Source organism: Pleurodeles waltl, chromosome 9 (assembly GCF_031143425.1).
Source record: "Pleurodeles waltl isolate 20211129_DDA chromosome 9, aPleWal1.hap1.20221129, whole genome shotgun sequence".
In the NCBI taxonomy this organism is placed as follows: domain Eukaryota; kingdom Metazoa; phylum Chordata; class Amphibia; order Caudata; family Salamandridae; genus Pleurodeles; species Pleurodeles waltl.
In genome coordinates this window covers 530,039,807-530,055,356 of record NC_090448.1, presented here as the reverse complement: position 1 = coordinate 530,055,356, position 15,550 = coordinate 530,039,807, and the positions used below count along the sequence as shown (strand labels likewise).

The 15,550-nt window shown below is 41.9% G+C and overlaps 1 protein-coding gene across 3 annotated transcripts in view; it reads right to left on the bottom strand.

Moving 5' to 3' along the window:
* TMEM260 (transmembrane protein 260) overlaps window positions 1-15,550 on the bottom strand; it is a 413,639-nt gene that overhangs the window by 382,726 nt on the left and 15,363 nt on the right. For all 3 annotated transcript variants that reach the window (XM_069207434.1, XM_069207432.1, XM_069207433.1), the window contains exon 2: window positions 4,910-4,941. Coding sequence is in view for 1 of the 3 variants with exons in the window: in XM_069207432.1 (XP_069063533.1) it covers window positions 4,910-4,941 (32 nt within the window). In the remaining 2 variants the exon portion in view is untranslated. The remainder of the gene's footprint in view (window positions 1-4,909; window positions 4,942-15,550) is intronic.

The window sequence follows — 15,550 nt, the reverse complement described above, 5'->3', positions numbered from 1 at the left end:
CCTATGTTATTTTTTTCATTCGGCACTTTAAGTCACTGTATTCTTCATATATCTTGTAGAAATGTATACATGAGCGAAGCTTAGGAGTTTTTTGTTGATTGTAGTCCTGAAGAAATGCCACTTGACCCTTCTGGGCAGATTAGGCGTGAAACAGGTTGACCATCGCGGAGGACAAGGAGAAATTCTCCCTCTTCCTTATGATTTAGGTTTGTGGTGGTGTGGAGTAACTTTGTCTCCTCTCCCACTCCCTATGTGTTTTTAATCTTGACTTAGTTCCCTTGCACCTAATAAATATTTGACTGGCAGGGTTCTAGAGCCAATTTTATTTTCCCTCTCCAGCTTCCCTTTTTCCTCTTCGTAGGTCTGAATCCACCCCTACGCGCCACTACGGCATACCATTTCAAAGATCTCTGGTAAAGAGCCCCCTTGAGGGGCCCATCGGACATTGCAGCGCCTGCCCGACGAGGACCGGACCCAATGATGAAGCAAGACACCCCCTCCCCCCCGGGGTGTGTGAGGGCTCTGTTTTCCACTTTTTAAGCACTCCCTTGACCAGTGGCTTTCCCCGTGGAACAGTGGACCACATTTATTCATTGTGACTGAGTCTTTTGGAAAATGCGCACTGGACCCATCCAATAACTCCCTGACCCCCTTATAGATTTCCCTGACTTGCACAGCATCTACGGGTATCCACCAATTTGGTAGGTAATCTGCTATATTCAGTAATGCTGTTTCCATGCTACATCCTTTTCTAAAAACCAGACTGGAGTTGAGTCGAGATCGTTGGAGTCAATGTGATGGCTGACCTGAGAGAGTATGTATTTTTCAAATATTTTTGCCAGGAAAAGGAGATTGGAGACAGGCCTGAAATTGTTAAGGTAATTCAGGTCAGCATCTGGTTTCTTTAGCAAGTGAATGACTTATCCTAGTTTGAGGCAGTCAGGCATTAACTAATTGCTTAGAGAGCTAGTTATTTTAGTCCGGACAGGACTCAAGGCGTGGTTGAGATTTTCTGCCAGGAAGACTGGGAGAGGGTCTGCTAGGTGAGAGGAGGGCTTGGAATTCGTGGTCCTCTTTGAGATGTTCTTCTCTATGAGAGAGTTGAATGTCCTCCAACTCTGGTGAGTTGAGTGGGCACCTAGGATTAAATTGTAAACTGATGGCTAAGGTGAGTGGCAGCCCCTTGGGAGTTTGAAGAGAGAAGTTGTGTTGATTTCCTCCATTCTTAGGGGATGGTTTCCGGTGGATGGTAGAGTGTTGTGGTTAAAGACTGTTTGATCTTCGTGATTTTATCATTGAAGAAATTTGTGAATTGCCACAATGTTCTTTGGGGGACATGAGGATTTCGTTTTTTTGGTTTTGAAGTTTGTTGTGTCATTACGTTGAAAAGTTCTTTGGGTCTGTATTTTGCTTTATCTAGCGCTTTGCGGGAGAATGTGGCTTTTTTTTTCATGATGTGGTTTTTGTACTTTCTATCTTCCACTCTGAGCTGTTGCAGGTGGGTAGTAAATGGTTTTGTTCTCCACAGTCTTTTTGCAGACGTCAGTTGTCTTCTTTCTGTGTTGAGATCTTTGGTGAACCAGGACTGCAAAGGAGTATCTCCATTTTTTTGTTTTGTTTCATTGGAGCTAGTTCATCTAGTATGGATGACATAGTTGAGTTACAGTGGGATGTGAGATAATCACCTGAGAAGGTATCTGCTGGGGGAGAAGTAGAGACTTAATTTTCTCTTCTAAATCGCCTATGGGAATTTGACTTGTGTTGTGGGACCATAGGATGGATTTCTGTGTGTGATTAGGGGGTATTACCGTTCGATTGATTTAGAACAGAATGATATGGTGGTCAGACTGGCCAACTGTTATGATGTTGTCAATACATACTGTTTTGTTGTGGGCTATGATAGCATCCAGGGTAGCACCTCTGGAATGTGTTTCTCCTTTGCAATGCTAGATAAGATTTTTACTGAGTAAGACATTGTATCAGTGTGTCTTTCTCATCATTCCAATGTAGACTGAAGTGGCCTAGGTTTAGGTTATCATTGGAGAATGAACAGTGCGTAATGAGTTCAGATAGGTGTTCTCCGAATAAGGTCATGTTGCCTGGTGGGTGGAAGCAGAGGGTGCATTTCATTGTTTTTTTGTTCTTTATTGTTAGGTTTGTGTTGAGATGTTTGAATGTGCGGTCAGTAAAGCAGTCTGTTTCAGTTATTTGTATGCTGATCTTGTGGATAATGCCTATTCCACCACCAAGGCGATTCACTCTGCCTTTATTAATGATGGAGAAGCTAGGAGGAACTAGTAGGTCAGGTAGGTAGGTAGGTTTCTGTGACAAATGCAATGTCAATGTCATGGTTCAGGATGGCTTCAATCACATCTGCTGCATGTTTGGTTGCTGATCTGCAGTTTAGGAGCATGCAGCTGACATTTCTGCTGCTGTTGAGCTTCTAAGCAGAGGGTGCCAGGGGAATCTTGATGTGGTGGCTTACTGATCTATAATTTCTTGGAGGGTTGACGTTTCTCCTGATTCTAGTAATCACTTGGATCTTGGAGGTGAGGAGGTCTTTGGTGGACATCCGGTCATAAGTTTTGGCTAGGGCCACTGTTTCTTTCAGGGACATCTATGGGCTCGACTTTGTTCGGTTTATGAGCTTGGTCATCGAAAGGAGTTGCAAGCCAGCTGAGGTGCTGGATCTTAAACATTCGTGGGGGTTGTCTTAAAATGTTGAAGGAGAGGAGGTGAGGATTTTGTGTCATTTCAGGATAAGATTTTAGGATATTATTGATGCTCTGAGATACTAGATTGAGCTGAATTTCCATGCAAGTTAGTCGCTCTTTGAAATCATTCATCGGCACAGGGTTTAGTGGTGGGAGAGGAGAGCACTTGAGTTGAGATCTGCCTTAAGTGTGGCCTTCTAGAATGGAGGGATATAGGTCAGTGACAGTGAAGGATGAGTTGCCATGTGTTTTTCACTGGTTAAGTCAGATCTGGAGTAGTAATTTAGTGAGCATTGTTGCGTTTTGGCCTTCATCAAGTCAAATGAGAATTTGGGCAGTTTAGGGATGCCAGGTGCATGCGCCTCTGGGTCTGCGCTCCGTAGGGCTTTGGAGAGAGAAGAGGGGAGATGGGTTGATTTGAGTCCGGATTAACTGGGCTGAAGTTTAGGGTGGTTGTTGTAACTAAGAGATGGTCTGCTTTCAGAATGATGCTGAGCTGGGAGTTCTACAACGTGAGGGTGAAGGTTTGTGATGCACTCAAGAGTGGTAGAGGAGGCATGTTCAGTAGGGGCGTTTGTGTGGGCAGAGTATGTTATGAAGGGGAGCTACAGCTGGGGTGACTAGTGGGTCTTATCAGTTTTTAGTCCTGCAATATAGCCTAAGATGGAGGTTGGGTCGGGGAAGGACAGTTGGTTGCAAGAGGACTATAGTGCGTGGTGTGCAGAAATAGGGCATCGAATGAACATAGGTTGATGTTTTTATCTTCTATCATAATACTTCCATGTCTGTAGATGGTTATGGTAGCGTTGCCATTGAACGTGGGAGACTTTGAGACCACCAGTTTTCATCCATACAGGATGTTGGAGGATTTTGTTAGAGTTGTGCACCATTTCGTGGGTCCGGGTGTGTGGAACACGAGATCTGCTTTCTTTATCCCTTTAGAGGTGTTGTAGTTGATATCAGCTATGAGTATTTCAGGGATTTGCTTGATCAGTCTGTGTTTGAAGTTTTTGGTTGCATTAGTTGATAGGTTCGAAGGGTGTTATCGAAAAAGAGTTCCACTTATGGGGTTTCAGGTTAATGGGAAGTGATGAGGTGGGGGGTGCTGTAGAGTCGTGCATATTTATTTAATTGTTGATATTGTTATACAATATTGGTTAGGTGCAGTGACTGGAAACCTACATATATATGCATAACAACAACAACACATTTATAAATAACAATACTTTAAGCAGAAGTAGTAACTCACTAAAGTGCACGGTTAAAAACATGGGCGGCTGTTCTTCTGGTCTTCTGACTTCACAAGCACCCAGCAGATTCCACCTAATTACCCTTTTACAGCAGCAATCAAGATGCTGCAGTCCCCCTCACATTATTTGGACCTAAAGTAGAGAAAAATGGAACCAGGATCCTGTCGTGTGTCCCACTTTCAGATCGTTTGCTGTTTTTTTTTTTGTTTTTTTAGTTTTTAAGAACAAAACTACAAATCCCAGAGTTCAACTTTGCAGTTATCTAAAATAAAAGTAATAGCTGAAGGTGTCACCCAACATTTTGTTTCCGACATTTACCCTATTGTATGTGCATAACTTCTGTGCTAAAGTATCATTCAAATTGTCACTCGTAAGGCCTTTGAATGTCACAAACACATGAAAAATATGGAAATGTCACACACAAACTGTCTGTAACCTAAACAGCTATGTGGTTCGACCGTGCAAACAATCAACTAACCATGAACACAGTTCATGCTTAGACTCGCAACCGATCATATATTTAAGACAGTCAACCATTTCTGTGCTTAACTCAAGCTTTAGAGGGGACCACACCGCTATCGGATTACCACCCTGATCACAGTCCAGAAATCTTAGCTTAAGGGATCATGGTCTGTAATAAATTTGATTAAATATTACAACTTATTAGGACTATTGAGCCAAATCATTTTTTGCTCCCAAGCTTATGAAAAGTGGGCTGCTAATAAGCCATTTACAGTATGTACGGCAAAGTCGTTGTTTTATAATTCCAATTAATTGGATTTAAAACTTGAAGCAAATTGTCGCATAGTCTGCTTGCTGCGTAAGTTAGCAAAAACTGAGGCTTGGAAATACAACGAATGTACTTTACTCCATGCTTAATTCAACCTTCTTAATTTCTAAAACTGCTAATGAGAACACTGATTAAACAATAAAACGAATACTTACCCCGAGCTCATACGAGGCTGTGATCAGCTCCCCTGTGAACAAATAATACAAAACCAATAATTACTATCGGGAAATGACACTGCTCCAAGTTTTCCAAATCCACATGCGTGCGCTGCGGTTTTGCATTAATGCGACTTGATAAATCTCCAGAGACTTCACGGCGTGAAATTTTCAAAGAACATTTTCGTTCCACAGTCTCTTTTTCTCTGTATCTAAATACCTTGAATTGAGAGGCAATCAAAGGTATCTGTTTTTTAACCATGGACAGAATTTACCTAGCCCTAGAACTGAAATGCATTTTACACGCCTCGATTCCAGTGTCGTCTTTTGTTCTTCGTTATAAAGGGGAGAAAAAGGGGGGGGGGGGGGGGGGGGCGTATATGAGTGTGTTTTCTCATCATGTGGCTTCGCAAAGTCCGGGACATTCGCGAGGTTCTTAGAAAAACAACATATTTCGCACTGTGTTCAAGCTGCTTTCCGAATATATACTGAATATTTAGAAAATTACAAATCAAAATCTTTCCACGGCATGAAAGCTTGTCATGTCGTCGTAGCAAACAGAATGTTTGAGATAAAATAGGTTAGATTGTGAATAAATAACTTGATTGTCTTTCTTAAAGAACTCATTTTTTTTTTGCTCAAGAGGTAGCTGTAAAGTGCCACGACATGGAAATTAACGGTACGAATGCACATTTAATGTTAACAATATATTTTTATCCTTTTCAGAATACTCTCATAAGATATGAAAATCATACGTGTTATATGCGCTAATGTCTCTTTCACTGATTTCATATTTGAACTTAACATCAAGGGCCATATGTACCAAAGCGTTTTCCCATAGAGACAGAATGAGTAAAACTCTTTGATACATCTGGCCCTGGTTCTGATTAACTGATTTCACCGCTCTTGCTGTTGGGTAGCCAAGCCATGAAGACACTGTGGCCCGCGGGGACTACAACCACCAGGGGCCACCATTCAGCCCAAGGCCTAAAATAAATGCAAGTTACGTGAATCTCTGAGGTCCCACACTACATTCTGCAGGGAGGTCCATCATGTTACCTTACGCTACTTCACTCTTCCATACAATCTTTTCATTTTCAACTCCAACCTCGCTACTTCGTCTCCCCAGTCTACTACCCTTTTCCTACTATCCAACTTCTGCGACAAAGGCAACATCTAATTAAAACAAACCACTTTGTATTCACAGTTGATACCTTCCCCTCTTTTAAAGACTTGGGGCCAGATGTACGAAGCACGTTATCAGACACAAACTGCCCATCAGGCCATTTGTGAGCAATAAAATGCATTTTGCAATGTACAAAAGGCAAAATGTGACTGGGTAACTTGTTACCGAATCTCATTTTGCTTTTGACTCTATTAGGAAGTGGCGTGTTCAGGGCATACCTTCCTAATACCGAATAGCACTGGTATGTATGAATGTTTTGCAACCAGAAGGTGGTCGCAAAACATTCATATTTTACCGACTCCGTAGAGACAGTAAACCCATTCGCAAACAGGAAGGGGTCCACTAGGGACCCCTTCCCTTTTGTGAATGTGGGTGAAAACATTTTTTTAGAGCAGGCAGTGATCCCAGAGACCACTGCCTACTCTTTAAAAAAAAATTAAAAGAAACCTTTTCGTTTTTTTTTTTTTTTGTTTTTTTTTAAATAGCATCCTGTTTTTTCTTTAATGAAAACTGGCTACATTACAAACAACAAAACAAAAACCCTGCTTTATTTAAAAAGCAATTACAGACATGGTGGTCTGCTGACACCAGCAGGCAACCATCCCTGTGATTGTGGCCATTCCCAAACAGGTCATAAACTGCAGCCTGCCTCATGAATATTAATGAGGCAGGCACCTTGCGACCCATTTGGGAATCGCAAACAGTGTTTTAGACACTGCAGTACTTCGTAGTTTGCGATTTCCTAATACCGAATCACAAAAATTCACTATTAGGAAATCGCAAACCAATGTTTTTCGTACATATGGCCCCTGGTTTCATTCTGACTGGTTTCTATCTCCATACATTCTACCTCGCTGTCCTGGTACTTCTCTGTAAATATTCCCTTCTCTCCTATCCGTCTTGATCCTTTTTATTTTTCATCAAAAAGACTTTGCTAATTTTGCACATAACTCCTTTCTTGACCACCTTAAGTTATTTATATATTTTTTTAAGTTTTTCAATTGTGCAAATTTTTTGTTTGTTTTTAAAGTAAAAAAAAAGAAAATCACTGTACCTTCTTTATCTCGTACCCTCCAATTAAAGCTCTGCTACATCCTCGTGCTATACAGAACTACATTAATTAATATACAAACTCCAAAAAAAGAGACTGCCAAGAGTAAATCATCATGCAAACAGAGTGACAGAAAATCAAATTCCTATTCACCAAATTCACAAGAATCCTCATACTAAAGCGGTTGAAAGAGACTCTCTGCCAGACCTGTTTTTCAGCCAACAACACATAAATGCTGAAGCCCGTATGCATATACTCAAAAGAAGAAACAGGACACTCCAGACTGGTATCTAAAAAACATGACAGACTAAAACTCAGTGTTAGTTAGCAACTGTCCAGTGAGTATGGCAGAAAGTGACTCTGCTAAAACAGACACGCACCTCTACTTCATTATTAAACTCCCTTTCTCCCCCCAAAATAATCAACTATAGACCTCCAGGAAGTGGGACACCTTTGTCTTTATGTATGTGAACTGAATGTTGATAGTAAAAACATCGAAATTAGTTTGGACATAAAAAAAGAGTTGTAAATACACTTGGTACACTAATCATTAGAGCTACCCATAGATGATCGTGAACATATTTGTGTACGCAAGACGAAGGACTGATGCTGCCTGAGAAAATAGAATGGTTCAGCTATTCCAACTTCTTGCTCTTTCTTGTTTGGGAGAGGCCTGGGTGGCATACAGATGATTTTCCGCAGTAGTAGCTCCTCTAGGGTAATGCACTGCGTTAAGGCAAAATAACTACAGTCATGCCTCCATGTTGACATCTGGACAAGCTGGTACTGCCCTGAAACATCAGTATTCTCAATGAAGTGGGAAATCCTGCCCCAACAGCAGTCGGCAATGGTGAACTTTTAGGATGCATTGCGATTGAAAGGAGGGTAAAACCAAACTGTCTTGGGCTGCATATATAAGCCGAACCACACTCCTTAGAGAGCGTAGCTATATTAACATGAAATGTTTATGAACTAATGTGTAATAATGCTGCATAAAACTGTATTAACATGTTTTGCTAAAACGTGCACTTGAAATGTGACCACGGGGGGGGTGTGGCCGCCAATTTATACAGGGACTAATTAAAATGACTAATGTTGATGACATTTTTATATTAAATGTGATTTACACTAATAATAATAGGTATACGTAAAGGTTTTTTTGTTAATAAATCTTTTAGACCTTATTTAGCATGAGTCGAGGCATAGCTGCCCGACTCTCATATTAAATGTATTTTTCTAACGTGCAATGTGCTGTCTCGCTAAAGGACATGAACTCTTGTTTTTCCAAAAGCTAGAAGCTGAATGTAACTGTAGTAGATCCGTTCTCATGAAATTCACTCTGCCTGTAGTAACATTTTTTAACTAAATGCAACAGTGTAGATTAACATTATGCACAAGGTCGCCTAAACCGGTAGCCACTGACCGAAGATGTGCAAAGGACCACAAGACGATGAAATCATACCGGACATTCCACCCGCCAAAGACGTCAATCATAAGCACCAATGGAATACGTGAGAACTGTTATGGGGTAACAAATTCGAAGAAGTAATGTGATTTTAATTGGCTAAAGATAGTGGGGTGCAACCCCTTGTCCAATTAGATTTTAGGGGAATGAACAACGAAAAAGGGATAAAAACCCCTTGACAAATGGAAATGAGTTAGTTAGAGAGATACTGATGCGATTTGATATGATCCAGAGACTTTGGGGGTTATTCCAACTTTGGAGGAAGTGGTAATCCGTCCCAAAAGTGACGGATATACCACCAGCCGTATTACAAGTCCATTATATCCTATGGAACTCGTAATACGGCTGGTGGTAAATCCGTCACATTTGGGACGGATTACAACCTCCTCCAAAGTTGGAATAACCCCCTTTGTCTCTTTGCCTAGTGACTTTGCTGATTTTACTTCGAACCATCCTTGTTCTTAGATTGCCCATTTACACTTAACCTCCTTATGAGGGCAGTTCCCCTTTCCTTTGCTAGAGCTGAATCTCTTTTGATGGCAAATCAACTGATGTCCTGAAGACGAAGACAGAACTTGAGTGCTGACCAAACTTGGAGGGTAACTATATGACAATGAAATTGTGATTGTCTGTTTGCTTTTCCTTTCTAGGTACCAACTGCTTTTCTTTTGACAGAGACCATAGTTAGATGTTTTCCAAATTGGTGTTACTAAATTGTTTTGCATGAAGCCCAACATGCCAATGCTAATTTGAGGGTAGGAGAGGGGTTCACTGAACTGGCGCAAATAGACAAATGATTGAATCTATGTTTTGTTGACCAATGCACTGATGTACTCTGCTAATGACAGTCTATGTTTGTGCCGTGTTATATTCTAATGTTTGTGGTTTTTGCTTTGATGAAATCTTATCAGAGTTGCCATATTGTGACTATGCTATTGTGTTTCTTGGTTTTGAGATTAATAAACTTGCTAGTAGTATTGTAACCAATAGGGAATGAATATCACTTCAATTCATACTAGACTGGTGTGGTTCTTCATGACTGCAAGGTCATGGTGATGTCTTGAGTTTGATTAATGTCTTTGACTAAAGTGAAATGCATTATTGTGATAAATATTGATGACATTATTGACGTATTGATTGACATGTTGATTAGCTATCTCGTCCTAAGGTGTCTCTCAACAGGGTCAAAAGATTCATTGGCCTAAAACGAGTCCCAATGTGTAATCATTTATCATAAAGGGACGCGTTACCACTTCATTGAGCTGAAAGGCTATATCATCACACACTTGTGTAGATCTTGCTGAGGTCATGCCTAATCATTTGGAGAAGAAAGCGGTCTACCTCCTTCTCTGCTAAGCCCTAAAGAGCCTTGTGAAGGTCTGCTGGTTTACCCTCCTGCAGTCTTACTGGCAAGGAAGACCCAAACTGCCCAAGGACTATAAAGAAAGCTGAACAGAGTACCACGGTGCCCACTCTAACCATTACCAGAGATCAAGAGGAAGAACTCCCCCAAAAATATTCATTATGTGGAGTGTCCTGCACTAACAAATTCTTTACAGGACTTTCTTCCTCCTGCCACTTTGACATTAACAGTACCCAATCGCGCTCACCCAGTGTGGCTTGAGCACGAACAATCACAGACCTCTTGCCTTGGGTGTAGCATTAGGTATTCCAGAGGAACACCAAGGATCAGAGGCATTGCCATTTTTTGCCATTTACCATTTATTGTTGTCAGCCTATCCGGCCATAACAATTACACACTTACAAATACCAATCCAACGTAACACTTAAAAAAAAAATCACATAAAATAAAAACATATCAATAAAAAAAAAACTACACTTAACATCGGTGCTTCGACGTGCGCCACAACGCTGCACCCAGTTTACCCTACATTATCATGTAAATGCTTTATAACTGTGGCTAACCAATCGTGCCACAGTTTATTAACATAACACACTAGACTGTTCTATGAGGGCGTTCTGAATCTAAAAGTTAAATAACTTGTCCTGGCACTAGTCATTTGGGACCTTTCAGTACGAACCTCCAGTTTGATGACGTCCCAGAAACTATCCCGGTTTTACCTCGTTCTGCATCAATTTCTTGAGGCTGGTGACACCTGTAGAACGCCGCACTTCCTGACTCCGTGCGTTCTAAAAAGTGGGCGTAAGTACAGTTCACGAAGTTTGAGCGTAAAGTGACATAATAAAAGGAAGTGGGATAATGTTTCTTGGCTGCCGTGAAGGCACGGAGAGCAATCTAATCTACCCGGGGGGGACAGGCTGCCATTTATTGGTCACCGCGGTCACAGGTAGTGTGCCCATACGAAATTTAAAATAAAGAGCTCTTTTTTCATCCCGGTAGATACTATCTATAAAAGCAGCTGGTTTGAGTTCTTGATTAAATAAAATGTAACGCTTAAATAAAATACTAAGGGGGTCAAAGACCGCCATTGCCAAAACGACGGGAGCACCGCCAATAGGCTGGCGGTGCCTCCTGGCGTATTTGGACCGCGGCGGTAGCGCCGCGGTCGCACCGCCGGGGCCTGGCGGTATACCGCCATTTTAGCCCCGGCGGTGATTATGACTCCCCTACCGCCAGCCTGTTTCTGGCGGTTTGCACCACCAGGAAGAGGCTGGCGGTAAGGGGACTCAGGGGGCCCCTGGGGGCCCCTGCACTGCCCATGCATTTGGCATGGGCAGTGCAGGGGCCCCAGGCAGAGCCCCGTCGCGCATTTCACTGCCCGAATTTCGGGCAGTGAAATGCACGGCAGGTGCTACTGCACCCGCTGCACATCAGCATTGCTGCCGGCTCAATTACGAGCCGGCGGCAATGTTGATGTGACTTTTCCGCTGGTCCAGCGGACGGTAACTCTGTTACTGTCCGCTGGCCCAGCGGAAATGTCAAAATAGGGAGCAAGCCATACCGCCAGCAATGGCGGTATTATGGCGCCCGCAACCTCGGCGGTCTGCCATGCAGACCGCCGAGGTTGTAATGACCCCCTAAGTGTCTCACACATGTTCCTTGACATTTGGTCCCAATATGCCTTTTTTATAGCAAGTAAACTAGGCCTTTTGATCTTTTCTGCATGAAGCCAGAGTTCTTCCAGACCTACTGCAGCCAGGGTTGTTGAGATGTGTTTAAACCAAGGCAGTTTTCTGATGGTTTTGTAAATTCATGATGTCGATCAATACATCTTTATATGATTTAAGTTCCTCTTTTGCCCTGATGCGAATCTAGTATCTTATTGGAGCCAATGCAATATAGTTCTCGATTTTCCTAATTTTTGGGTCTATTCTGATCGCGTTCATCGGTGTGGCATTGCCTAGACAAAGTAATCGGCGTATGAATTTATTTTCAGTTACTTGTATTGGTGAAGTCTTTTTGAATCCCTAAATCTCTGCGCCATATGGTGCTGCAGCTTTGCTTTTGTTTTGTACGCAAGCAGAGCAGAACTCACGGAGAGATTGCCTGTGGCTATTGCAAAGCTAAGTACGGCTCCAGCATGTTGGGCCAGGGAGATGTTACTTTTATAGACTTGCGGTTTCCATGTCAGTTTATCATCCAGCCTGCAGCCCAGGTAAACATAGGTCGCCACTTGGGCCAAAGGCTTTTTATTTACCCTAAAGGTCACTCGCAGATTCTGTTTTTGATTGAGAATCATGAACTTAGTTTTACCCTCATTAATCGCCATGTTCCTCAAGGCACAAAATGATTCAAAACCCTTTAGTAGACAGTGCATTGGTATCTCCGTTCTCGTCAATAGTACAGCGTCATCTGCAAAAAGCAGGATAGGTATGCTTTCGTTAGCTAGTTTCGGCACATCCAAGTTTAAGTTCCTCAGGTTTTGGCCTACTTCATTTATATAGCAATTAAATAGAGTTAGGGCCAAGACACAGCCTTGTTTTACCCCTTGCTGGATTGGAATCTCTGCCGTATAGTCATTCCTTGTACGGTCTCTGACCCTGGCGGTATTTCCTGTATAAAGTAAGATTAACAGCCTTAAGACTTTTCCTGGTATTCCCATTTCCGACAATAGCTGCCATAATGTTTGGCGATTCACGCTGTCAAATGCTGTTTGAAGATCCACAAAAGACCAGGTATAATGGGGAGTCCTTAAAGGTGACATATTTAGCAAAAATCACGTTCAGATTAAAAGGTTGATCTGTTGTGCTTTGACCCCTCCTGAAGCCAGCTTGGTGTAACGATAATAGATCTGCATCCTCTAGCCACTGGTCCAGGCGCAACTGGATCAGTTTGGCGAAAGTTTTTCCAACACTGTCAAGCAATGAGATTGGCCTGTAATAACACACCATATCCCGTGGCCCTTTTTTGTGTATTGGAACAATTATTGATTTCCTCCATGAAGTCGGGATTACCTCAAAGTGCCAAACACTGTTAAATAGGCGAGCTAGAGCAGGTAGCCGTAACATTAGTTGGTTACGATGGACGTCTGAGGGAATACCATCTCGGCCTGCAGCCTTGTATGGCTTTTGGAGAAGGATAGCATGTTTAATTTCTTTCTCACTGAATTCAAGCGCTAGCTCAATGGTGCATGGAAGAGCATGGATTATTTGCATAGAGTTTGCACTGGGAAGGTTGTTGGGGACTGATTCATCCTGTGTTTCGTGTTGCGACACAATGGGCCGCATTGATGATACCACATACGTCTCTTGGGATGGTAATGCCTTGCTTGATTTGTGGTTGCTGCCATCCGACCCTTCACTGAGGCTTTTAAGATTATTGATGCTCCCAGGTACCGTCTTGTCCTCTTCCTGATACAGGGCGGTGAAGTGCTTTACCCAGAGTTGTGGGTTGATGTTCAGCTCTAGATTTTTCAGAGGGCCTTCGGATCCCCACCTAATTATCTCCCAGAACTTTTTAGAGTTTCTAACCGAGACTGCATGCATGAGGTCTTTCTAAAGCTTCTGTGGAAAAGTCTTCTTCTTATATCGCAGAAATGTCTTATATTGTTGCCTGCACTTGAAAATAAATGTTGCTCATTGAAGTTATTCAGATGCCTATTCTTTAGTGCTTGTGATAGCACCTTTTTTAATTTTTAACACTCGCCGTCAAACCAGCCCTCAGTCGTTTTTGGGTTGGTTTTGAGATGCCTAGTTCTTTCCTTTGATGCTTGTAATAGAAAATTGTTAAAATTATGCAAAAGGAGTGAGGTCTCATTACCTGGTAGGTTAAGGAACATGCAATATTTTTCTTGTTTAGTCTCAAAGCTATTTCCTTTATATAGGGGAGCAGATTTCCCAGAACTTATGTCCGGGGGGGGCCATCTCCATTAGCAACGGGTCGTGGTCACTCTCTATCTTGTCTCTTATTTCCATGTCGATAACGTAGTGCCAGGCTTCGATGTTTATTGCCATATAATCAATAATACTTTGCCTTTTTCCAAGTCGAAAGGTGGGTTTGAAAGCTCTATCTGAGTGTGTTCTTCCATTTAGTATACGAATTCCTCCTTCTATTAAAAAATTACTTCTCCTTTCTTGTAGTCTTGGCAACGTTGAGTAGGGGTTTGGGGGTGGGGGAAATCGGAATATTCCATGCATGATCTTCCTTTACTACTTGTTCATCCCGGACGATGGAATGGGGTTTGGTGTTAAAATCGCCACATATTAGTAGGAACCTTTTACAGAACTGAGGGGGGGGCAGTCATTCATGTGGCCAAATGCTGGATTCCACCAGCCTTTAGATCTTTTATTTAAGATGTGTTCCTTAAGCAGCCGCACACCTGGCTTGACTTGAACCCAGCTAATAGGAGGGAAATACACGTTCACTATTTCGAGTGACCACTCCTCATGTTTTACTACTAGCGTATGAATTTCCTTGCTTAATACAACATGAGTTACTATGGAATTTTCCAACAGTGAAGTTCTAGTCCAGATGATCAAGCCTCCTGTTGGTCTTCCTTTTTTGTGTTTAGTAGCGAGTAGATGAAAAGTGGAAAACCCATCTAGATCAATGGCATTCATAGACCAAGTTTCCTGGAAGCAACTGATATCTTGTTGTTTAATTAATTCTACCCAGTCAGTGTCCTCCATTTTGGCTTTTAGGCCTGCAATATTCCAGCTTAGGATTTTTAGTGATCGACTAGTTCTATCTCTTATGCTCAGGCAGTCCATTTTTTTACTACAGAGGCATTGCTGTGTAAAGAACCATCACCCTACTGGCTAGCTGTATCCAAAGCTCTAAGAAGCACCTCCGATAGTCTCAGTGTATCCCTTCTCTACGAGGATCAATATCCCATTTGCATCGGAGGGTCAGAGCCCAAACTGAAGCCCTTCACTGGCAAAGTATGTCCAGTCTAGACTGAGAGCCATACATCAAGAGCCACCATTTGGCAGTGAGATCAGATTTGAGATTCCCCTTTAACAGGACAGCATTATACTGTTTGTTCACAAGATAAAGTGCTGCAATCATTACTTTGTGAACAGTGTTTTTTTTATTATGGTGACACTAAACCTGGTGAAGGATTGGTGGTTAAATTTCTGTTCTGTAGGTTAACATTGGTACAAGATTTTTTTTAAATAAATGATTGTGATGCATGTATTTTATGATCATCGGATTATGGACCACAGTCATCACAATAATTGTAATAATCAATCAGTAATTTGTGAGCTTGTTTGCATTATTAGATTTCCTAATATTGATTTCACAATGTACTGTATATGGACTACTACATTGTTATATAAGTGTTCTCTTTCAAAGGTAAACATTCCAACTTTACAGACACTGCAATGATTTTGTTAAAATGTATCCAACCTTTCCATGAACCAAGCCAAAACTGCCCAACCACTCAAAACTGATAAGTCAAGGAGACTTTCAAAGGCTATCTTCCCGTTTGAAATCAAGTTGCCAAAATCCTGATAAGTAGGAAGCACAAATATTTGATATGGATAGGTGTTTACAGTTCCACTGATCTGGGGGAA